The sequence below is a fragment of the Hypanus sabinus genome, chromosome 8 (genome assembly GCF_030144855.1).
Source record: "Hypanus sabinus isolate sHypSab1 chromosome 8, sHypSab1.hap1, whole genome shotgun sequence".
Classification (NCBI taxonomy): domain Eukaryota; kingdom Metazoa; phylum Chordata; class Chondrichthyes; order Myliobatiformes; family Dasyatidae; genus Hypanus; species Hypanus sabinus.
In genome coordinates, this window is record NC_082713.1 from 145,201,253 (window position 1) to 145,227,556 (window position 26,304).

General features: G+C 40.4%; 1 protein-coding gene across 1 annotated transcript in view; it reads left to right on the forward strand.

Moving 5' to 3' along the window:
- The window catches only part of b4galnt3b (beta-1,4-N-acetyl-galactosaminyl transferase 3b), a 181,646-nt gene that overhangs the window by 60,215 nt on the left and 95,127 nt on the right, over positions 1-26,304 (forward strand). Inside the window, exon 3 of the mRNA XM_059978156.1 lies at positions 4,253-4,359. Within this exon, the coding sequence (XP_059834139.1) occupies positions 4,253-4,359 (107 nt within the window). The remainder of the gene's footprint in view (positions 1-4,252; positions 4,360-26,304) is intronic.

Sequence of the window (26,304 nt, forward strand, 5' to 3'; positions counted from 1 at the left end):
GAAAGCGAGGGACCGAAAAAAAACCTTAGTTAGGAGGAAGGTTATGAAAGTACTCAATAAAAGGTCCCCAGACCTTATGGAACTTTAAGTTCGAATTAAGAATTGAATAATGAATTTTTTCAAGGTCCAAGCAGGCCATAATATCATTAAGCCATTGAGCATGTGTGGGCGGGGCAACATCTCTCCATCTAAGAAGGATTAAATGTCTAGCCAGGAGAGAGGCAAATGATAATACTCGACACTTAGACGAACTCAGATGTAAATCTGTCTCACCCCAGAAACCGAACAGAGCAGCGACTTATGGTATTACTCAGTTCCAGAAGATGAAAGAAGTATTTGAAGAGCATTGCACACTCGTCATTAGCCAAGAAAGCTAAAAATGATCTTGCTAGTAGTCATACTGCTTATAACATTTCCAAAATGATAGCAAATCTCATATAATTAGAGATTAATAATGCCTGCTGTATCAGAAGTGCTCACCACTGTTCTCAAAATGGATACCGGTATTTCAAAATCAATTCCTCTGAGTAAAAACTGTAGCGCATCATGCTGACTCAATGAAGATGCTGAGTATCAACTGTTCTAAGAATTACCCCTTGTAGTAACGAAAGAACACATGAACTTTCACAACCAATGCCTGTGTGCGCACCTACTAAGTTTTCTTGACCTACAATGAACAGTCAAAGAACAGAAAAGATATCACCATTTAAAAAGTAGTGTCTGTGGCTGGCCACATGTTCCTCGTCCAGTTTCGAATCCCCACATATCTGTGGGGCACCTCCCATCCACGATAGTTCTACAGCGTTACCATTACCAGCACACTTGAATTGTCTGCTTTTATATTCATCCTTTACCAATTCAAATATTTAATTCTAGTGTCATTGGCTGTAGGTCATGTGAGTGATCTTTAACACCTTTTTATTGGTGCTGCTCCAGGCCAGCATCCAGTTATTGCCCTCTTCCCAGCAAGTGACAATCTGTAATTTACGGCTCTTTGTTTTCAATCAGCCACCAGCTTGAATCATGCAGAACAGATAGAAACCCCAGCAGTCACAAACCTGCAGGTTATACCCAATCAAGGAACACCTCACAAATAACTTATAATTTGGAAATGATCCCTAGTTCAGCAGATTACCTGTGACATCATTTTGTCCACTTTTAAACACTGATCAAACCAAGTGACTACCACACAAATGGAGGACACAATCTCTTCATAAAATGGCAGGCTCCATCTCCTCTTTTATGGCAAGAACAAAGGCAATTGGACCGTCTGCTTCCGCTGGTTTTGATTCACTTGAGTTCACTGATTTGCAATCTGTAGTTCAACACAACCACAGAGCTGCAAAAGAACGGTATTTGGGATGCAACTGGATGAGTCAAATGAGGCATTGCTAGTGGCATATGTGTGTATGGTTTAACAAAAATGGAAAAGCTTATGAAGGGATTCTATCTATAAAAAGTTTAAAACAAATATTAGCAGAGAGTCAATCTACAAGGAGCTCAAAATGTATATTGAAGATAAAAGTATTCCAATTAGGAGCATAATTTACTGTGCAACAAGTGGAGCACCATTTTTAACAGGTCACTATACTGGTTTAGTGGCATTTATGAAAAAGAAATTGCAATCCATTGTGTTATTCATCATCAACATCTCACAGCCAAAAACGTGGCATGTGAGATGTGGCATGCCTAGCTGATCTATATGACAAAATGAACATTCTAAATGTGAAACTTTAGAATTTCAATTTAATCCAGGCAGTAAGTGCAGTGTCCACTTTTATCAGAAAATTGGCAATATATAAACAAAACATTGGGAGAAAAATGTTCTCACAGTTTCCCTGCATGGAAAGTATTACACTCTCTTTCATAGAGGGTGATTTGTAAGAGTACTGCTTACACCTGCAGTCACTGAGAAAGGATTTTCAGAATCGATTCAAAGATTTGAACATCTGGAAATTCGGGATTGGGTAATTAATCCATTTCTTTGCAAAAGGGACAAACAGGAAGAGAGCTTGCAAGAATAAATTATCAAAATTCATAATGATGAAGAAGCAAAAATGCTTTTCAAAAACATCTGCTTTTGTGGTGTGTGGCTTACACTGTCATATAAAGTTTTCTGCTTTTTGGAGAAGAGCCAAACTGCTTTTCATTGCATCTGTATCCTCTTACCTTGTTAAAAGAGGCTTCAGTGCAGTGAACCATGTACTCACAAAAAAACAGAAACAGCTTGGACTTTTGCTGTTACAACTTGAATCAGATATTTTAACTCTTGCTAAAAACTATTGAGCTCAAGGATCACATTGATAGTGAATTGCTGTACAATGCACAGGTTCTGTGTAACCTAGGTGTAAAGACAAATAAAACTCCAAAACAGAATCATTTTTCTCATGATAGCATATGGTAGATATGTTTTTACGCTATGGGGGCACCGGAAAATATATTGTGCCTAAGAGGAGCATTGGCAAGTATGAAGGTGCTTTGGGGGGTGGGTGTTGGGCTAAAAAAGGTTGGGAAACACCGTCTCCTCCCAGCAGAAGACATGCTCCTGACTGAAGTAATGATCCTGAGGCAACCAAGATGTACAGTTGAAATTACCTTTAGCATTTAATACATTCAAGAGTGACCTCCTTAGACCCCAGTGAGATAGGGACACGCTCATCCAAGTCTGGAAGTCTGCTTTGATAGACTGGGTGGATGAGATCCACAGTGAGATCCAATGACCAGGAACGCAGTTCTGCAATGCTTTGTGAAGAACAAAGTGCATGACAGGGTGCTAAAGAGGTTATGGTCTTCTTCTGTAACCAAGTAAGACCCTAGTTTGTGATGCTTGTTTGTACCCCTGGCCCCGGAATTCTGAGGTTGAGAGAGTGGAACTGCCCCAGTGCAAAGCTTTTCCAATTTATAAAAAGCTCTCATGCACATGTCTGCAGTTGTTGGATATGACAGACAACCACCAGACTCCAAGAGAAGAGCAAGGTACATTGCCTTTCTCTTTGTCATTGAAGCATTTAGCAACTAATAAGTGGAATCATGGAGTGTATTCCTTGGATTTGATCTGCATTTTGTCTTCCCTTTATGATGGCATGCAAGCTGTGAGCCTAACCATTGAATGAAAAACTGACATGAAATGAGATTGCATCTTTACCCCAGCACTTTCCTTAATCCTCTTCATTGCAAGTCTGCACCTCACCATTGGAGCGAGACTAATGTACAAAACTGAGGGACAATCAACAATCCCTGAGCCCCAATTATTAACTGCAATGTGGAGACAGCATTTGCATGCATTCGGTGCCTGAATTCTAACTTGTTATCAAGTGGATGACTGCTCTCCCACCCCAAAGGTATGGCAGTTATCTCCAACTCTGACCCCACAAAAACCTCTAGTAAAAATAACTGAGCCTCTGTCATTGTGCTCTCTGAACCCTGCATCTGCAGCATTTGAAGCCAAATAAGGCCCAGTTACTTCATGTGTACACTGTAGGCCCCTGAACCAGACAGACTGTCCTGAGCTCTTTCATGGAAAAAGATTACTTGGTGATGAGAGGAAATGATTCAAGGATGTCTTAAAACCTGCTTAAAATGAACCACAGCCCTCACTGACTCCTAGGTATCCCTGCCTTATGACCAAATTGTAGAAAAAACATTTAGGTCAGTTTTGGGAGACTTCATTTCATGTGTCAGGAAGCTCATTCTGTCCAATGGAAGGATTACATTGCCCAACGTTTCCAGCACTTCTTGCACCATCTATGGTCCGATCTGTGTGTACCATAATGGTCTTGGCGCCCATAGAACTATAGTGAAATTTGCTCTCATTCTGATGACGTGCTTACGAAGAAGACAACAATTTCCTACACATAAATTACTACAGTTGATTGTGGTAACGTAATCAATTAAAAAAAGGATAATTAAGAGGTTATAATTAATATGTTGTATATAAATATTGAATTTAGGTTTTTACATGACAGAAGTAGATTTCTGTTAGAGAAAGATGTTCTTTCTTCAGTGATCAATGTTTAAAATATCAAGCATGCTAATTAGATGGAAGAACATTGTGATATTCATATTTATAAAGTGATAATATGATGGGATGTTTAATGGGGGCAAATACAATTTTCCTGACTTGATTCTTTAAATATTTATTGGTGAACAACAGTTTCACATTCTGTCCCTGAAGAAGGAACATTATTAATTTCTTGATACTTGCCACTTTTGCCAATTTGTAATGCATATTGATTTGCATTTGTCTTCTTAGAATTCAGTAACTGGAGGGAACAGTCTTATAGACAAAGGAACAAAGTGCCTGGTGTTAATCGAGACTTGGAGTACTATAACCAAAGAAAGGGCGATGAAGTAAATGAGGTAATCCTGTGGTAATTAATTATTTTTGTTGTTGAGTTTATTTAATTTTTTTTACAGCTGCTGTGCCCTCTACAGAAACTAATGAGAAATATTGAATATAGCCAGATAAGAGTCTGTCTCCAAGGTGCTTGTGTTTTTGCTTGCTGTGAGATTACACTGAAAACTCATTCATTAGGCTGTTGATATCTCTGGAGGATGCAGCACTGATTTGTTTGTCTTTCAGCTTTGTATGTTAAAGTCAGCAGATGAAACATTTATTTGTTGTTTTTTCTGGTTAGAAAATTCATTAGAAGTTTCTGCTTGGTGTTTTGAATTTTATCTGTTTATGGCTTTGAATGAGAATATTTCTTTGGGTTTCCATTATGAGCTGATGGGTGATTAACTAGAAAGGGCCTTCTATTTTGTTTTTTTTTTGCTGGCTGAAGAGCTGCAGTAGCCCTCTTGTATCACATCCAAAGTGCTGAGCTCGAGTATTATTGTAGATATTGTGTGGATCACACAGCCTGCATCCTCATCAATATCTGCATATACGCTTTACAGGGGCAGGAGCCAGCTGCTTGTTATCTCAGCTTCCCTTCCTTTACCTTGGGGGATTTGTCTCTTCTCAATGGCATTGCAACTTTGATGATGTAATTCTGCATAGATTGACTCTAAGCTGCATAATCCATTGAAAAACATGAAATGGAAAGTCAGTGCTAACATCAATAGGAATTAATTCAAAGGTTAATTTTTCCCCTGTAATGAATTTCCTTTTTAGATTGGTAAAACAGCAGGTTCAAACAATAAGAAATGGTAATATTACCAAATTTATAATTGAAATTGGAGTCTTTAAATGATTTCTTACTTGGGTACCGTAAGGGTCCATGGAATACAACATGAATTTCCAGCTTTAAAATTTCTTACGTTGATGAACTACAGTGCTCAGTTGTGCAACTTTCCGAAGTGGAATTAGAAAGAGAAAATAAAACTGCCCCCTTTATTGTTTTGAATATATTCTGTTTATGCATTTTGCTATGGGGGAGGGATCAGTTGTACATGCTGACATATCTGACATTGTCAGGGTGTTCAACTGTCAGTGCATCTTGTTCCATTTATTTTTCCTGGACTCCCCCTCCCCCTCAGTGGACCCTGGTGTCCCTCTTTTCCCCCCACTGTACACCAGCCTCCCTCATCACTACCTTCTCCTAACTTCTCTATCAATCTCCCATCACCAAGCCAACTGGCTTCCACAGCCCATTCTTGCTCACCACCTCTCTCCAGCCCATGTTACCTGCCTCTCTGAGCCCATCCTCACCCCTTGAGTTGTTTTGCCCCTCCCCCACTGTTCACCTCTCCTGATCCACCCACATCTCTCAAGTTCCCTCCCTGTCAATTATTGGAAAAGAGCTGTAAAAGTAATTAATTAAAATAGCAGCATGAAAGGTCTTAACTCAAAATGTTGACTCTTTGTTCCTTTTCATAGATGCTGCCTGACCTGCTGAGTTCCACCAGCGTCTTTTTTTTTGTGTGTGTTTTACTCTGGATTTCCAGCATCTGCAGATTCTCTTGTGTTTAGAATTAGAATGACACTAGGGATAAGAGAGTCAGCTGTGTGGTGAAAGGGGAAATCTGTGATGGTCCTAAAGCAGAGAAAATCGCATAGAAGTCTTCAAAATGATGAACAGTTTTAATGATTAAATTGAGAATGTTTGTTTTTCAGTTACAGTGTAGTCAGAAGTACATATTTGAGGTGATTAGCAAAAGCCAGAGGTAAAATGAGCAAATTTATTTTATACAGTGGGCTGCGTTCCACTGCCCGAAATGGAAGTGGTTTCAGCAGTTTTTGTATGGGGGAATTACGTACAGTTTTGAAGGATGTAGGTCTCTGGGGAAAGGGCAGAAGGGGATACATTGGAAATCACTAAAGACTAGGCACAGGCATGGTTGGCAAAATGGCCTTTAGTACTGAATAATTTTGCTTAAATCTCCAAGTAATTCCACAGTAAATTAGAAGCAAACTGAACATCTTGGCTGAAAATAAGTTGCAACATTTTCTTCTGCCTCAGCAGAGAACCTTGTATTTTTTTTCTATTTTTAGTTCTATTGACTTGAATTTTCCACATTTGTGGTTCCTGGCATGTGCTTTGCTGGGAAGAAATTCCACACGCCACATGGATCTCCTGTGACTTTGCCCAATGTGGTCGGTGTCATTAAATTTTTTGAAATAAATTCCCTGAACATAGCCACCTTTGGTGTGTGAAATAAGAATGTAAATTCATATTTATTTTTTCTAAAAAGTCCAACAGCCAGTCTTTAGAGACTTGGCTCCATATTTCTAAAGTGCAAACACAGAGGAAATATTTTTTCCTATCAAAATATTAGAATATATTTGGCCAGATATATATATTTGCCCAATGAAACATCATATTCATTAAAGAGATGATTGGTGTAATAGGATTATTGGTTAGATATTGTACTGGCATAAATCCAGTATGAAATCACAAGGTCAACCCATAGAACTTTAAATACAAAAGGAGGTCATTCAGCCCATCATATCTGCCAAGTTATGCAAAAGATGAATCAATTTGGTCCCATCCTATGAATTTTATTCAATAGCCTGGAGAATATTCCTTCTTGTTGAACTATCCTTCTCCCTCTCTTTTCCTTTTATGGTATCTTTGACTTCCTTCATCAGCCACGGTTGCGTTAGTCTCCCTTTAGAGTGCTTATTCATCTTTGGGAATTATCCTTCCTGCGCCTTCCGAATTGCTTCCATATACTCCACACCTTGCTGTTCTGCCATCGTTCCTGTTAGTGAGCCCTTCCAATCAACTTTGTTCAACTCTTCTCTCATGCCTCTGTAATTCCCTTTACTGTAATACTGATGCATCAGATTTTAACTTTTTTTTTCTCGAGCTGCAGTGTGAATATTATGATCACTGCCTTCTAAGTGTTGCTTTATCATTAGCTCCTTGTGTGAGCTCCCACTCTATTAACCCTAACTTCTTTTTACTGTCCTATGCCAAGTGCCTAATTATGCACAATTCAAAGTCTCCTTGGAAACTTTACTGTGCAGGTGCTTCAGCGATGCTGTGTAGACCTGTTTCAGTGGCAGGTGAATTGCAGTGAGTTGTGGTTGCCTGGAAAGCTAGGATCAGTACGTGCTATGACCAGCTTCTTGAAGCACCTCGTGATGGAGGATGCCAGACCCACTGGACCGTGATCATTAATGTACACAATCATGTTTATTTTTGATGATAGTGGTCACTTAAGGCAGCTGGGAATCACAGATTAAAGCAGGGAGAGATTAAGAATGTCTGCCTGATCTGCACAGGATCTGAGCTGCCAAGAGCATCATCTGGGCTTGATGTTTTTCTGTGGGTTCAGTCACTGGAAGACCTACCTTAATTCCGCATCAGTGACTGTGGGTTCAGGTGTGTGGAAGGCTCTTGGGATGGGCGGTGTCATTCCAATCCCTTTCTTTTCAAAACATGCACAAAATGTGTTAAGCTTAATGAGAAGAGACCCTCAGTTGTCAGTGATGCCGCCTGACTTTTTTTCATAGCCCGTTATAGCACAATGGGAGGCTGGTCTGGGACGTGAAATTGGACTGGTACTGGGGGTGGTGGAATGGAGATGGTCTCTAACAAAGGAGGTGTAAAGCGCTCTTTTCCTCTGCTATCCTGCAGATCACGCTTGGGCAAAGTGTAGCATCTGCTTAGCCCCCTGGTCAAGGTCACATGAAGCCATGGAGCAGGTGGTGGATGGTCATATGAACTGTGGGTGCACACCATGAGCCCTGGTTATGCATCCACTGACACCAGGCAGACTATCTCTGATGAGTATTGATAATGGCTGGGGTCACCCGTCTTGTAAAGACCCTGCCCAGAAGGCAAACTACTTCTGTGGAAACATTTGCCAAGGACAATTGTGGTCATGGAAAGTCTATGATCACCTACATCATACGACGTGGCACATGGTGAGCAAGTGAGCTGCCTCTTAGCCTCTCTGATAGCTTAATGGCTAAATATATTTCCCAAGCTCTTTCTATGAATACTGGAAGAACACACCTGAACGTGGTTTCCGATGTGCTTTGTGTGTGAAACAATTGATATGTAGTTTAATGATATTTTGATCTAAACATTCAACGTCAAAGCAGCAATTGCAGCATTTCAAACCTGCTTCAGTGATCAATGGATTGGTATCATTGTCAGCAGTAATTTGGAAGTTAAACATGGAATTATAACAGCAATTGTTTACCTCATCCAAATCATAAGTTTATATCCAAAATTATCTCTGTAGTCCAAGTACATAGGAAGCTAAGTCTGGGTGTGTTCTCTCAAGTATTCACAAAATATACTTGAGAAAATATACAGGATTTCTTCACCAAAGTTGAACTGAAATCAACTCTCACCCCTCCCTCCATAATTTCCTTTTAACTCCCTTACACTAAGTTAACTGTCTAGACGTATGTCTGGGCATGCAAAGTCCAGACTTAGTGACTCTTCGCTACTCAGATGTAGGAAGGTTTTGTTCACTGAAAGTTTTGTCTTTGCATTTGGAATGAATCTGGCAGTTTCATTTTCGAATAGACTGTGGTATTTTTTTATGAATGCGAGGAAGATAAATCTAGAATTAACTTTCTCTTAATGACTGTGTATAGAAACGTTTAATGTCGGCCAGATGTGATGACTTCCCTTGGTTTATGCATTGCTTCGTCGGCCCAGGTATTATCCTGTTTTTCATTACACTACGCACTTTTTCAAGAATATGTTACAAGGCACCATTTTGTGAAGCTCCAAATCTGGATTAAGAAGTAGAGATTAATTGTAAATCAGAATCTTGAATAAATATATTGTCAAAAATGTCAATTTCTATGAAGGACTATCACATCATTCAACTTTTATTGCCAGAATCGGGCTTATTATCACTGTTTTATATAATGTGACATTTATCGTTTTGCAGCAGTGGGACAGTGCAAGCTATCAAAATTACAAAATCATTAAATATTGTATATAAAGAATGCTGTGGGGTTACTCTTTATTCCTAATTGACAAGATTTTTTTATGGCTCCTCCGAGCTTTCCTAATTCCCTTCTTGAGTTCTATTCTGACTTCTCTAGAATACTCCGGAGCTTCATTTGATTTTAGCTTCCCAAATCTTAGATATTTCCCTTCTTGACTAAATTCATCGCCTCTCTTGGCATCCAAGGTTCTTTCATTTTGTCAGACTTTTCCTTCTTTCTTTCTGGAGCATGCCTGCCCTTTACTCTGCAGTTGGTCTTCAAACACCCTCCACAAGTCCGATGTGGACTTGCCCAAAAACAACTGTTCCCAATTCTCTCTGCCGTAGTTCCTCCCTAATAATCTCATAATTTTCCCTGTTGCAATTTAATACATTCTTGCAAGCTCCATACTTGTCCTTAACTGTGGATGCCTTGAAACATAAGAAGCTATGAGCACTGTTCCTATTTGTTCTGCCACTGAAAGATTAGTCTCCTAGCCAGGCTCATTACTCAGCAAAAGTAAGATCCCTTTTCTTGTTAGACTGTCTACATTGATTAACGAAACTCTCCTGAATGCACTTAAAACATGTTTTCCCATCTAAACCTTTTGAACTAAGGAGTTCAAAGACTATTGCCAGGGGTGGGAGATCTTTAGTATAATCCTGTCAGAGTGATTGCCCCTTTTGTATTTTTACGTTCTGTGTATGTAGCCTCAGTGAATAAGTTCTCCATATATGTCTCCTCTGAGCGCAGCTTTTGTATTGTCCCTTATTAATTGTGGAACTCCCCCTGCACCCCTCTTTCTCCAGTTTTTCTAGAACATTGAACCCCTGGAACATTAAGCACCTACTTCTGTCCCTCTCTCAACCCAGTACAGTTTCTGTTATGGCCACAACATCACAGTTCCATGTGCTGATCCACGCTGTACATTTTTCACCCTTTCCCATAATGCTCCTATTGCTAAAATATACCCACTTCAACCTGTCTTTCCCACTGTGTCTGTTACCTTGCTCCTGCCTGTTCTGACTGGTCATGGCATCTGCTTTCTTCTCTTTCTGACCTGGTGCTCTGGTTCTCTGTTTCTATTTAATGCTCTGAGGTAGCACGAGTGAACCTCTCGGCCAGGATATTGCTTCTCCTCTGGTTAAGATGCAGCTTGTTCCTCTTGTACAGGTCGTACCTGCTCCTTGCACCAGTTCCTCAGCCAAACATTCATCTATTTTATCTTTGTTTTCCTGGCATGGCACTGGGAGTAATCCAGAGATTGCTTCCTGGTTGTTCTACTGTGCTTTCCTTTGCAAACAAAAATGTTGGATGCAAATCAGGATGAGGGAAAGCATTCTCAGGAGGACCATCCCATCTTGAGTGAGGAAGCTCCGTAGGTTACGGGAAAGACTGCAGTAAATAAGGGAAGTGGAGGCAAACACTAACTTCATGTTGGTGTGATGAGACAATGGAAAACAGTATTTAAGTTGGCAATTTATTTGAGATATTATACCAGGGAGACGGTGGGTTAACTGTGCTTGGAGAAACAGTAAAAGCAGCCAGATGTTGGCTTCTCCATGCCCCCCCATCTCACCTGCAATATTGTTAGTTAGGGGAGTTCACTAGGGGGAGGAAAAAGTAGTCTGTGAATTGCAAATAGTTTCGCTGAATTCAAATGAACATGAGTTACAAATGGAAGGAGAATGAGTTTTCTCTTTGCAGAGGGTAGAAAAATGTCTAGCTTAAAGTGAAGACAGTGGGGCCTAAAAAGTATACGAAATGCTGGAAAATTCAGCAAGTCAGGTAGCATCTGTGGAAAGAGATTTCAGGTTAAAGGCCTTTTGTCAGGATCCTGAACTGAGGCCCACTCATGACTAGCTGACGATTTCCAGCTATTACTCTTTTCACTTACCCTTGACTTTGCTTCACAGCTTTATTCTGACGTTGAAGTAGCAACACACACAATGCCCCCCTGACCATGATGGTCCATTCTGATGTGTGAAAACACTGATAATACTAGGTTCTGTTGTGCATGGCTTTTTTTCAGTGAGTGTGTGTAAAAGTGCTTAAGACTTCTGTGGCTGTGCAATCAGCCCTGCCCTCCAAGAGGACTGCGGCCTTGCTGTGGCCCTGAAAGCTGCCACAGATGGAGGACCTTCATTGCTGCTCTGAATACCGGTGGCATGACAGGCATAAAGAAGAACCAGCCCTGCAGGCTACACAGATCTTAACCAGACACACAAGTACGCAATTTGTAGCTGCTGGTGAGAGGTATTGCGAACTGTAACATTTTAGAAACGAACCAGCAGCAATAGACTACACATGGAGTCTGGTTCTGATGTTAAAACCACTATCTTTATTAGTAACTATTTATAATATAATAACTTAAACCAAGATAAACAAAAGTTAACAGTGTTATGTGGATATATGTGTGTAAATATAACTCCCAAACTATATTGAGCTTGGAGTGGGGAACAAGGCTTAGAGCCTCGAGATGGTAAAGTAGGGAAAGTTCAGTTCTTCCACGGAATAAATGATAGGAGAGAGATATTTGTAATCCAGGGTAAATGTAGAGAGAAGGCAACTACGTTGAATTCCACAGGTTCCACGATGGTAAAACGAGAAAACAGTTGCCATGGATTTTATTTGTTGTATCATTCCAAATCCACATAGGAATTATCACTGAAAGTGACTTGTCACTGGGATATCGTATTCAAGTGATTACCACACCACATACACAGGCAAGGGTTAACACATCAGTGGTCTCCACAGGATATGTGGAGTCTCCAGTCTCCCACTCCCCCTCCCCCTTCCCCCTATGCTGGTTCAGGAGCCTAATGGTTGTAGGGTAGTAACTGTTCCTGAACATGGTGGTCTGGGATCTGAGGCTCCTGTACCTTCTGGCCGATTGTAGAAGTGAGAAGAGAGCATAACCTGGATAATGGGAGTCCCTTATGATGGGTGCTGCTTTCCTGTGGCAACGTGCTCAATAATGGTGAAGGTTTTTCCTGTGATGAACTGGACTGTATCCACGTTTCGTCCTGCTGAAGGGTCTCGGCCCAAAACATCAATGGTACTCTGTTCCATAGATCTGCCTGGCCTGCTGAGTTCCTCCAGCTCTGTGTGTGTGTGTTGCAGTATCCACAACCTTTTGTCGACTTTTCTGCTGCTGGTATCGATGTTTCTATACCAGGCAGTGATGCAACCAGTCAAGATACTCACTATTCTGCATCTATAGAAGTTTGTCAAAGTTTTAGATGACATGCCAAATCTATGCAAACTTCTAAGAAAGTAAAGGAGCTGCTGTACTGCCTTTGTGATGGCACTTACGTGTTGGTCTCAGGACAGATCTTCTGATGCGGTAACACTGAGGGATTTAAAGTTACTGACCCTCTCCACCTCTGATTCCCTAATTAAGAGTAGCTCCTGTTTCTCTGGCTTCTTCCCTTTGTAGTCAATAACCAGCTGTTTGGTTTTGCCAGTGTTGAGTGAGAGGTTATTGTTGTGGCACCACTCAACCGGATTTTGAATTCTCCTCTTCAATAAATTGCGACCTTTGATTCAATCAGCAAAAGTGGTGCCATCAGCAAACTTAACTATGGCATTGCTTTTGCATTTAGACACACAGTCACGGGTATAAAGCACAGAGACGTGTGGAGATAATGTTATTGCTTATCCATACTGTCTGGGGTCTGCAAGTAAGGAAATCAAGGATTCATTTGCATTGGAAGATATCAAGGCCCAGGTCTTGGAGCTTAGTGCTTCGTTTCGACAGTTTGATAGCGTTGAATGGTGAACTTAGTTAAAGAAGAGCATCCTGATGTACACATCTTCATTGTCCAGATGTTCCAAAGCTGAGTGAAGAGCCAATGATTGAAGTTTCAATATAATTATGGAGAAGGATAGGTCTGGACCCCGGGTTGAGACTTTTGATTGGAGAAAGGCTAACTTTGAGAAGATGTGAAAGGATTTAGAAGGAGTGGACTGGGACAATTTGTTTTATGGTAAGGTTGTAATAGAGAAATAGATGTCATTTAAAGGTGAAATTTTGAGGGTACAGAATCTTTGTTCCTGTTAGGTTGAAAGGAAAGGTTAAAAGTTTGAGAGAGCCATGGTTTTCAAGGGATATTGGAAAACTTGGTTCGGAAAAAGAGAGAGATGCACAATAAATATAGGCAGCATGGAGTAAATGAAGTGCTCGAGGAATATAAAGAATGTAAAAAGAATCTTAAGAAAGAAATTGGAAAAGCTAAAAGAAGATAATGAGATTGCTTTGGCAAGTAAGGTGAAAATAAATCCAAAAAGTTTCTACAAATATATTAATAGCAAAAGGATAGTGAGGGATAAAATTAGTCCCTTGGCGAATCAGAGTGGACAGCTATGCATGGAGCTAAGAGAGATGGGGGAGATTTTGAACAATATCTTTTCTTTGGTATTCAATAAGGAGAAGGATATTGAATTGTATAAGGTAAGGGAAACAAGTAGGGTAGTTAAGGAAACTTTGCTGATTAAAGAAGAGGAAGTACTGGCACTTTTCAAGAATATAAAAGTGGATGAGTCTCTGGGTCCTGACAGGATATTCCCTAGGACCTTGATGGAAGTTAGCGTAGAAATAGCAGGGGCTCTGACAGAAATATTTCAAATATCTTTAGAAACGGGGATGGTGCTGGAGTATTGGCGTATTGCTCATGTGGTTCCATTGTTTAAAAAGGGTTCTAAGAGTAAACCTAGCAATTATAGGCCTGTCAGTTTGACGTCAGTGGTGGGTAAACTAATGGAAAGTATTCTTAGAGATGGTATATATAATTATCTGGATAGACAGGGACTGATTAGGAACAGTCAACATGGATTTGTGCGTGGAAGGTCATGTTTGACAAATCTTATTGAATTTTTTGAAGAAGTTACGAGGAAAGTCGATGAGGGTAAAGCAGTGGATGTTGTCTATATGGACTTCAGTAAGGCCTTTAACAAGGTTCCACATGGAAGTTTAGTTAGGAAGGTTCAATTGTTAGGTATTAATATTGAAGTAGTAAAATGGATTCAACAGTGGCTGGATGGGAGATGCCAGAGAGTAGTGGTGGATAACTGTTGGTCAGGTTGGAGACCGGTGACTCGTGGTGTGCTTCTGGGATCTGTACTGGGTCCAGGGTTGTTTCTCATATACATTAATGATCTGGATGATGGGGTTGTAAATTGGATTAGTAAGTATGCAGATAATACTAAGATCGGTGGCTTGTGGGTAATGAAGTAGATTTTCAAAGCTTGCAGAGAGATTTAGGCCAGTTAGAAGAGTGGGCTGAACGATGGCAGATGGAGTTTAATGCTGATAAGTGTGAGCTGCTACATTTTGGTAGGACTAATCAAAATAGGACATACATGGTAAATGGTAGGGCATTGAGGAATGCAGTAGAACAGAGTGATCTAGGAATAATGGTACATAGTTCCCTGAAGATGGAATCTCATGTGGATAGGGTGGTGAAGAAAGCTTTTGGTATGCTGGCCTTTATAAATCAGAGCATTGAGTATAGGAGTTGGGATGTAATATTGAAATTGTACAAGGCATTGGTGAGGCCAAATTTGTACAGTTCTGGTCACTGAATTATAGGAAAGATGTCAACAAAATAGAGAAAGTACAGAGGAAATTTTGTAGAGTGTTATCTGGGTTTCAGCACCTAGGTTACAGCGAAAGGTTGAACAAGTTAGGTCTTTATTCTTTGGAGCGTAGAAGGTTGAGGAGGGACTTGATAGAGGTATTTAAAATTATGAGGGGGATTGATAGAGTTGACGTGGATAGGCTTTTTCCTTTGAGAGTAGGGAAGATTCAAACAAGAGGACTTGAGTTGAGATTTAAGTGGCAAAAGTTTAGGGGTAACACGAGGGGGAATTTCTTTACTCAGAGAGTGGTAGCTGTGTGGAACGAGCTTCCAGTAGACGTGGTAGAGGCAGGTTCGGTATTGTCATTTAAAGTAAAACTGGATAGGTATATGGACAGGAAAGGAATGGAGGGTTATGGGCTGAGTGCAGATCAGTGGGACTAGGTGAGAGTAAGCGTTCGGCATGGACTAGAAGGGCCGAGATGGCCTGTTTCCATGCTGTAATTGTTATATTGTTAAATGGTTACATGGAAATGGCTCCTGTTGTGATAGTAAGCAAATTGGAGTGGATCCAAGTCATTCCTCAGGCAAGGGTTAATATATTTTATAACTAACCTCTCAAAGCACTTAATCACTGTGCACGTCAGTGATATTTGATAGTCATTGAGCCAGGTTACCATGTTCTTCTTGGGCACTTGTGGAGAGGTTGGGTTTTTTTTGGTGATAGTGAGCTACCTTGGGAAGACAAGTTGATGTTCTGGAGAAGAAAATGCTAGACCCCATAGGTGCTGGATCAGGAACATCTCAAGTAGCAGGGAAATTGTGGGTGAGATTTGCTGAATGTGCATTTGTTACACAGCACAGTCTCACTCATCAGAAGCTCATTCACAAGCACTGACAATCAACAGAGTCTTTGTGTCATCACAATGAAATAAGATCTGTATGTTATCCAGGTGAAAACAATGGTCCATTATTTGCACATCACCTGAGTTGTGCCTGAGAAGGCAAAGATCCAAACAGACAAATTATTGTGTGCTAAAGCATCTTAAAGTCCTTTATATGACTAACTGCAGCTTTCAGTCCACCACAGTAAAAACAAACCCTTAATGGCCTTGTCTATTTCCTGCACTTCTGCTCTCTCCCCTCCCTCTGATCAGAGGAAGGATAGTTCTTTGGTCCTCTCCATCAAACGCCGAGGACTGGAGAATGTGCAGAAATGGGTGGATCATACTGGGCTTATACTGTCTTTTCAGGATCAAAAATAACATGTTTAATGATGCTGGTTCAGCTCCATGTGCTGAAGGTCTGTGCTAATGACCTTGCTGTGAAAGCAACTCATGCTCTCAGGGTTAATCTTATTTGCACAGACTTTCTTTTGCACATTGACGTTTGTCCGCCTTTGTCCATTTGTGAAATTTTTTTTGTAAAGTTTGTTTTTTCCTACAAATGCCTGCAAGAAAATGAATTTCAAGGCTGTGTATGGTAACATGTACATACTTTGATAATAAATTTACTTCAAACTTTGATTTTTCTTTGATTTCTGCACATCTTCTTAATTGATCTGGTTAGTGCCTTACTGACTCCCTCTAGATAGTGCTGGTCCTCCCACTTTCTGTCTCCACAGCCAATGGCAGCCTAATTGATGGCAGTGCAGACCAGGCCAGTGCAAAGAATGACAGCCCAGCTGCTGCTGCTGAATATGCTGAATGTCAGCCCAGCAGCGGTGCAGACTCGAGGGGCCGAATGGTCTACTTCTGCACCTATTGTCTATTGAATAATCTTAAGGTACCACCAGAATAGTGCAAGTAGTCACAAGTCATTTTCAGCAGTTCTATCTCCATTTAGTTGCTGGTAGTGGCCTGCAGTCTATGTGCCTTTACTCAACTAGTGAGTTTGAAGCTGCGTGGGTAGCAGCTGCAGCCTGGATCCTCAAACTAGGAATTCGAGAGCGATGGTAGTGTTGATTGTTAATACTGTTCAGCAACCTGAGTGAACTGGTATTTCGGATTTTGAGATCACATGTTTCATTCAGGTAACCCTTTGTGGAAGCATGGTCTGGTAGGGATTTTGTTCATTTGTGAACTTGAAATAAGATGGTAAATTCCTCTGTGGTTGAGTACTTTGAACATATGTCTTTTCTGGCCACATGGTCCCACAGATTGTCTGCAATGATGCAGCATATCCAGGTCCTCGTGAGGTGATTTGGTTGGTTTAAAAGTCAGTTTTCCTCAGAACAAAGGCGCAAGCAAAGGCTTGGCCTTCAATAAACTATTGAGCGGCAGAGTGTTTGTTACTGTTAGCGTTTGAATAAATAACAGCTGCCATTTCTCAGATCTCGCTGCTGTCTTAGATTTGCTTGAATGCATTGCTAACTCGGGTACTTAATTTAAATGATCAATGCAACAATATGCATTGACACTCATTTCTTGTATACTTCAAGTGACTGAAAAGTAGATTGAGTTTGTCGCTGTATTCCCCAATAGTTCAGAAAGATGCATATTTGTACTACTGATTTTTAGTCTGCAGGGTTTTGTTCTTCTCCTCACTGGATACTGACTGCAGAGGATGTACTTGCTTGGTAGGCAATTATCACAGTGCATAATCTTAACTCGGCAAGATTATTAGAGAGATAATTGTGGTAACAATGGGTCGCACCCATGATTTTATGAATGTTGCCAGAATGAATGCATTGATGCAATTGTGATGTGCATTGAAGTTCCTATCAGAAACCGACATGGAATTAAGTTATTTGCATGTACAGTACTACGTATTGTCCCAAGTTCTCTTAAGCAGTAACAAATTGTACTGTTCACTAGAAAGTGAACCTTATACCTCAGTAAACTGACCCTTGGAATGATCCTCTTGGAGAACGAATCACAGCATAGGTCGTATAGATGAATTCAGAAATGGAATGGAGTTTATCTCTAGTAACAGATGGGTATCCAGTTTGTAGTTCAAGCTCTGACCAATTGAATGTCTTCTAATTTAAAAAATATTTTTAATTAGCATGAATACCACCAGGAGAGGAATTCAGGTGTTGCCGATAGAGCTGTCAAAGCATTTCCATCTCAATTTCAATACAAATGTCACTTAAAATATGAGGATTTTTGATATAATTTTTAGAATCTGTATGTTAGCAAGACTAACTTTCCTGAATATTTCACACCACTTTTCTGCTAGTCAGAATGAAAGTTCACTCATTATGTTACCATACTAGATAGCATGCTTACCAAGTTAAGAGCCCATGGTATTACAGGAAAGTTACTAATATGGTTAGAACATTGGCTGATTGGTAGGAGGCAGCAAGTGGGGATAAAAGGATCCTTGTTGGCTGCTAGTGACTAGTGTTTTTTCGCAGGGGTCCGTGTTGGGACCACTTCTTCTTAAGCTGTATGTAAATGATTTAGATGATGGAATAGATGGCTTTGTTGCCAAGTTTGCAGATGATGTGGAGGAGCAGATATTGTTGAGGAAACAGGTAGGCTGCAGAAGGATTTAGACAGATTAGGAGAATGGGCAAGAAAGTGGGAGATTAAATACAATGTTAGAAAATGCATGGTGATGCATTTTGGTAGCAGAAATAAATGTGTGGACTATTTTCTAAATGGGGAGAAAATCCAGAAATCTGAGTGGCAGAAAGACTTGAGAGTCCTTGTGTAGAACACCCGTGAGTTGGTGGTAAGGAAGGCAAAGCCATATTAGTATTCATTTCAAGAGGTTGAGAATACAAGCAAAAGGATGTGAAGCTGAGGCTTTATAAGGCACAGGTGAGGCCTCACCTTGAGGATTGCGAACAGTTTTGGGCCCCTCACCTTAGAAAAGATGTGCTGGCATTGGAGAGGGTCAGGAGGAGGCTCACAAGGATGATTCCAGAAATGAAAGGCTTATCATATAGGGAATGTTTGATGGCTCTGGGTTTGTACTCGTTAGAATTCAGAAGGATGAAAGATCTCATTGAAACCTTTCGAATGTTGAAAGTCCTAGACAGAGTAGATGTGAAAAGGATGTTTCCCATGGTGGGAGAGTCTAGGACAAGAGGGCACAGCCCCAGGATAGAGGGCTGTCCTTTCAAAACAGAGAGCGGAGAAATTTCTTTAGCCAAAGGGTGGTGAATTTGTTGCCACATGCAGCTGTGGAGGCTGGTCGTTGGGTATATTGAAGTCAGAGATTGATAGGTTCCTGATTGGACATGGCATCAGAGGTTATGGGGAGAAAGCTGGGAACTGGGGTTGAGGAGGAGATTAAAAAAAAAAGGGATCAGTCATGATTGAATGGCAGAGCAGACTCTATGGGCCTCATGGCCTAATTCTGCTCCTATGGCTTATGGTCTAGATGAATTAATTTGAGGATATTGCTTGCAGTCCAAATAAATAAATATCACAAACTATGTAATAAACTTCTTTTAAAAAGAAAAGACTTTTCCTAAAATTCTTAATTCAGTTTAGTTTTACTCTGTCTTTAAACTACTGTCCTCTGTGTAATATTTCCTGTTCTTTGATTGCAGTTGGAGTTGAATTTGAATGAATATTCAAGGCATGCCATGTGAATGGTACTCTTAGATGAGATTCTAAATTTCTAACTTGTTATTAGACCCAAGAGTGTGCTTGAATCTTTTGTATATTCTGTGAACTCCTATCACGCTAGGTGGCCGTTGACCTATGATGTCATCAGGAAGGAGCAGTGATAATTTTTTTTACGCAAAACATTTGTCAATGGTCTATTTACCTATCACTCTGTTCCCTAAAGTTCAGTAAGATACTGAGGACCCAAGAAAATAGCAACAGGATTAGGCTACCTGGCCCCTCAAGCCTATCTTTGCCATTTAGTATGATCATGGTTGATCTCCTTCTGGCCTTGACAGTTCCTCCAGTCCTGCTGAAGGGTTTTGTCTGAAACATCAACTGTACTCTTCTCCATAAGTGCTGCCTGACTTGCTGAGTTCATCCAGCATTTTGTGTGTGTCTCGTTTGCGAAAGTCCTATCGCTCTCAATTGCCCAATCTTATCTACTTTTACTCAAAAGCTACTGATAAGCTAGCCTCCACAGCAGTCTGGGATAGAGAATTCTGGAGATTCGCTTCATTTTTCAAGAAGTCTACACACTTCAATTTTAAGTGACTAGACTCTTATTTTGAAACCATCTCCACTTGTTTGAGTCTTTACCACTTGGGGAAACATCTCAAACATCTACCCTTTCATGCCTTCTTCAGAGCTTATCTTTTATTAAGATCATCCTTCTGTCTTCTAAGCTCAAACACAGACCCAGCGTATTTTGTCTTCTTGGTAGGACAGTCCTCTTATCTTGTGTTTTAGCTTAGTGAATCGGTTTTGGACAGTCTCCAATGCTGCTGTATACCTTCTTGGGTGGCCTCAGCAGCACCTTAAACATTGAAAGAATATGTACCTGTTTCTAAACTACAATCATTTTGTAATAAAGGTCAATATACCATTTTCCCTCTTGCTGCACTTGCCTGCTAACGTTTTCAGATTCGTGCACAATATCTGGATCTTGATCTTCACTCATTTGTAGTCTCTTCTATTTAGATAATTAACTTTCTTTAGATTTCCCCTACCTAAGTATATAACCTCACTATTTGACACAGTAAACTCTCTTACGAGTCCTCAACATGACTTGCCATGTTGCTGAATATTTAATTGTGAAGGGCTTTGTTGCTGTTTAACTTTTAACATCAGTTAATGAAAAACAACAGATACAGCAATTCATGTGACATCACCATCAATTTGCTAGCACGGTAGCATAGTTGGGCCAGGAGGGCCTTTTAATGTGCTACATTTCTTAAAAAAAAGCAAACATATAACATTTAAAGAGACAAATATAGGTTGGCATCAGTTTTCTGACTGATTGGAGGAATATCGCCCTGGCATGCTGCCAGTACTGAAGTAAGTTTATGTAACATAGTACACTCTTCTGCAGTTTCTTACTCCTTGACTGGCATTGTTCTTATTGTCCAAACACAGGCATTTCTGAATTCATTCCAAAATGGTTAAATGAATTAATTTAAGAGGGCTTTACCTTATGTAGGAACAAAAGACCTTATTTAAATCATTGCTTAGACACTAATTACATTGGGCAGTGGGTGAGGGAAGGAGTTAGACTGACAGATGAAGTTCAACATTTTTTGAAATGCTTGTTTAGTTTCCTTGAGTTATTGGATAAAGTCTATCATCATTCCTAATACATTACAGGAAAAGTAGAACAACTCCATCTGTTCCATCCCCCACCCTTTTTTCCCCCTGCACCCCTGAGCTTATTATCTCTGATATACAATATCCATCAGTCCTTTGATTCTTTTGCCACATGTCTATGCTAAAGGGTAATTTACAGCAGTGATGTAGCCTACCAACGTGTCTTTGGAATGTGGGAGGAAGCCCAGAGCAACTGGGGTCAGAATCAAATCCAGGTCCCCAGATCTTTAAGAAGGAGCACACTGCCATGCATCTCAGTCTGCACTTCACTGCAAGGTTAATTTCAGTAGAGCCCAGAATATTCATTCATGATTAGTTGTTATAAAGGAATTTTTCTTTGTTTTGTTAAAAGAATATTGTGAATATCCTTCAGTGTTCTTTACTTGGACTCACAACAAACTTTATTATGAATTTAGTGTATAGAGAATTGCTGGGAAGTTACTTTTCTGGCATTATCTAGAATGACTTTGCTTTGGACTTAGATAAGCATCAACAGTGCTCACTCAACTGAATTTTTTCCTTCCCTCATTCACTTTTTCAAAATTATGTACTTATCATGCTCCATATGTCAAATATTTACAAAGTTTGAATGAACTCCTTCAGGGCAAGGTCCCACATCTTTCCAGAAATGATGAATGCCCCAGAATTACTGGTTAATGAGGTTTCCAAATTCCCTCATACAGCAGCTGTTCCACTCTCCCAAAAGGGCAGAATTGCTCAGTTTTGCTACTACACCAATATTACACTGCACTAAAGTACTTTTTAAAAATTGTTCTGTATATTTCTGTTCTCTAAAATCTTCTTCTCATATTGTCAGTTTTTCAAACGGACAAAGTACCTGGGATTGAGAGTATTATGGAAGCTTTAGAATTTTATTTTTGCCAAAAGCAGTTCCTTTGTTGCTCTGCACTACATTGATGATTGTGTTGGGCTGCTTCATGCACACATGCTGAGCTCATCAATTTCATCTACCTTCCCTCCAACTTCCACCCTGCCCTTAAGTTCACTTGGTCCATATCTGACATCTCTCTCCCCTTTCTCGATCTCTCTCTGTCCCCTTGTCTGGAGGCAAGCTAACTACCGGCATCTTTTATAAAGCTGATTACCATGGCTACCTTGACTGTATCTCTTCCTACCTTGTTTCCTATAAAAATGTTATTCCGTTTTCTCAGTTCCTTTGTCTCCACCACATCTATTCCCAGGATGTAGCTTGCCTTTCCAGGACATCAGAGGTGTTCTTCTTTAAAGGGCAGGTGTCCCTTCCTCCACTATTAATGCTCACCCATATCTCCTCCATTTCAGCGCTCACCCCATCTTCCTGCTACCTTAGCAGGGATAGAGTTCCTCTTGTCCTAAACTACTACCCATTCAACCACATCACTCTCTGCAACTTCTGCCGGGATCTACTACCAAACACATCTTTAACTCCCCTCCCCCCTGCCAACTCTCCACTTTTTGCAGAGATTAATTCCTCCCTGATTCTCTTGTCCATTTGTCCCTCTTCACTAACCTCCCTCCTGGCATGTATCTTTGCAAATGATGGAAATGCTACGTCTGCCCATTCTCCTCCCTTACTTCTATTCAGGGCCACGAGCAGTCTTTCCAGTTGAGGCAACGCTTCATCTGCAAATCTCTTCAGGTCATCTACTGTATACCGTACTCCTGATGTGGCCTCTACATTGGTGAGACCCTACGTAAATCGGGGAACCACTTTATTAAGCATTTCATCTGTATCCGCCAAAAAAAAATTCCTGGTGGCTGGCCATTTTAAATCCTATCCCCATTCCTGTTCCAACATGTCGGTCCGTAGCCTCCTCTTCTGGCACAATGAGATCACTCTCAGGTTGGAGGAGCAACTTCTCATATTCCATCTAGATAGCCTCCAAATTGATGGTGTAAACATCTATTTCTTCTTCCAGTAATTTCCCCCCTCCTTCCTCTATTCATCTGTTCCTCATTCTGGCCTCTTACCTCTTCTCTTCACCTGCCTATCATCAACTCCTGGTGCCCCTCCTCCCTCTCTCTCCTCTCCTACCATATTCCTTCTTCTCCAGCCCTATACCTTTCCAACCCACCTGACTTCACCAATCACATTCTAGCTAGTACTCCTTTACCTCCCCACCCTTCTTATTTTGGCATCTTTCCCATTCCTTTCCAGTCTTGAAGAAGGCTCTTGTCCCAAAATGTTGACTGTTTATTCTTTTCCATAGATGCTGTCTGACCTGCTAAGTTCCTCCAGCATTTTATGTGTGTTGCTTTGGATTTCCAGCATCTGCAGAATCACTTGTATTTATGTTGTTATCAAATAAAATCTAGTATTGTAGTAAAAAAAATTAATGGTAATCTTTCTATTGACTTGACGGGGAGAAAATTTTTATAAGACTTGGATGATGAACAGAGGCAGGTGCAGGGGGTTTCAAATTACAAGCTGCACCTAGTTTGAGTCATAATTGGCAATACCAAGTGGGACTGTTGTTAATGCATACTATTTACAGAATCTGTGATCCTCTAGGTAAAACAGAATGATGTGCACTGAAGCTTTGAAAATCAGATGCTGTCTTCTGAGAATATTTGGCCACGATGTTGGCTGGCATTCTTTGTTCTGTTTACTTCTATTGAAATTGAAGGGAAAGGAAAACCTATTAGTCATTGTAGAGAATTGGAAGTATCCCCTCACTCCCCTCATTATATGCTTTTGTGGTTTATTTATAGCTAGAGTTTTCAGTTGCACTTCGGAAAGTTTCTTGCATTCATCGTAAAAGGGCCCCTGAGTGACACTTCCGGAGGCTAGGAGATTCCAATAAGGACAGATCATAGCTGAATTTCGCAGTAGCCCATCAGTGTAGGATTTCTACGATCATGGTCAGTGTAATGACTAATAATGTACGTGGCAAAAATATCACAAAAATAAAGAAGCAATTCATGAAGTGCCCTGGCAATTGAGCCAATGTAATAAAATATATATGTAAATGGAAACCATGAGGCCTGCTCAGATTTCCATTCCCAAATTTTTCAGGAAAATTATGCTGGCCGACTTCTGACTGCCGAAGCAGGATAATATACATCACTTTGAGTTATTTTAATTGAACAATTACATTTTGATGCTGGTGTGTCATTGTTTAAATATTCAGTATTCAAAATATTATATTTTTTTCTTCGGCTGTAGCTATTTAAACTTCCCTCTGTTTGTTCAATATGAGCCTTGTTGTATGAAGTGAGTGATCATGGTCTTTCCATGACCATGATTGTTCTTGGCAAATTTTTCTCCGGAAGTGGTTTGCCATTGCCCCCCTCTGGGCATTGTCTTTTCAAAACTGGTGACCCCAGCCGTTATCAATGCTCTTAAGAGTTTGTCTATCTGGCGTCAGTAGTCACATAACTAGTTCTTATGATGTGCACCAGCTGCTCATATGACCATCCACCATCTGCTCCCATGGCTTCACATGACCCTGATCGGGGACTAAGCAGGCGCTACACCTTGCCCAAGGGTGATCTGCGGGCGAGCGGAGGGAGTGAGTACCTTACACCTCCATTGGCAGAGGCATATCTCCACCCCACTATCTATTCTTTGTACCTCTCCAAACAATCCTTTTCTCCAGAGAGGCAAAGGCATGGGCACTGGTTGGTGAGCTTGTGCAGCATCAGCACCTATCTCCGATAATAAAAGTTTTGGATTACTGTTGTTGGACTTTTCACTCAGTAAACGAATATTACATAACTGAGAAGGAAAATTGCTCAATCTCAATATTTTTAGGCCACTTCTTTGTAGTTCCTTTATTAAGTTTATTTTTCGTGTCAAGGATAGCAACCTTATAGACCCAGTGTTGGTACATAACATGTGCTCCTGTAACTGTAAAATTGGTGTTGTGGAAATGCTCATAGCTTGTTTACAATGGAGATTGTTTCCAATTTATGAAGTTTTACAACACAGAGATAGACCTTTAGCTAATCATGTCCATTCCAACCTCCTTGTTCATCTACGCAAATCCACTACTAGGAATAAATCCTTCTTTTCGTTGCCCATTTAAGCATCGGTCTAAATACCTCTTAAACATAGTAATTGTATTTGATTCCACTACCTACACGGGCAGCGCTTTCCAGATATCAAATAATCTGTGTAGAAAAAAAATCATGATGAATGTCTTTCACATCACCAATGAAACTCCTCCTCTCAACTTCACATACCCTTACTGTGGGGGAGAAAGGTATTGACCACCTACACTATCAGTGCCTCTCTTAATCTTGTATACTATCAGACCATCGCTTAAAACCCTTTGCTTCTTAGAAAACAACCCAGTCTACCTGGTTTCTCCCATAACTAAAGTCTTTCATTTAGAGTTCAAAGTAAATGTATTATCAGAGTAGCTACATATCACTATATATAACCCTGAGATTCATTTTCTTGTGGGTATTCACAGTAAATATCAAGCAAAACAGTCAAATCAAAGAAAAAACTGCACACAAGACGAACAACTAGTGTGCAAAAGATAATGAGCTGTGAAAATACATAAAGAAAAAAAACCTAAATAAATCAGCAATAAATATCAAGAACATGTCATGAAGTTTCCCTGAGAGTATGTCCATGAGTTGTGGGAACATTTCTGAGTTCAGGTGAGTGAAGTTATCCCCTCTGGTTCAAAAACCTGATGGTTGAGAGGTAATAACTGTGCCTGAACCTGGTGGTGTGGGTCCTGAGGCTCCTGTGCGACCTTCCTGATGGTGGCATTGAGAAGAGACCATGGCCTGGATGGTGGGAGTCCTTGATGAAGGATGGTGCTGTCCTGCGACAGTGCTCCTTATAGATGTGCTCACTGGTGGAGAGAGCTTTCAACAACCTTGTGAATTTCCTCTTGACTCTCTACATTTGCTGTGTGTGTAATGACTTCACAGAATGATTCATCTGTCACTTGTTAAGAATCAAATTCCATCTGCTAATCACTGCCGAATCTCCAACTGGGCTAGATCCTGCTGTAGCCTTAGACAACCTTTCTCACTATCCAGTACATCAATATCTGCAAACGAACAAATCATACTTCTTATATCCAAGTCTTCAATATATGTCAACAAAGAGGCACAGCACTAATCCCTGTGGTACACTGCTAGTCACAAACTTCTAATAGGAAAAAACATTCTTCCATCACTGAGATAATTTTGGATTCAACTAATCTGTTGAACT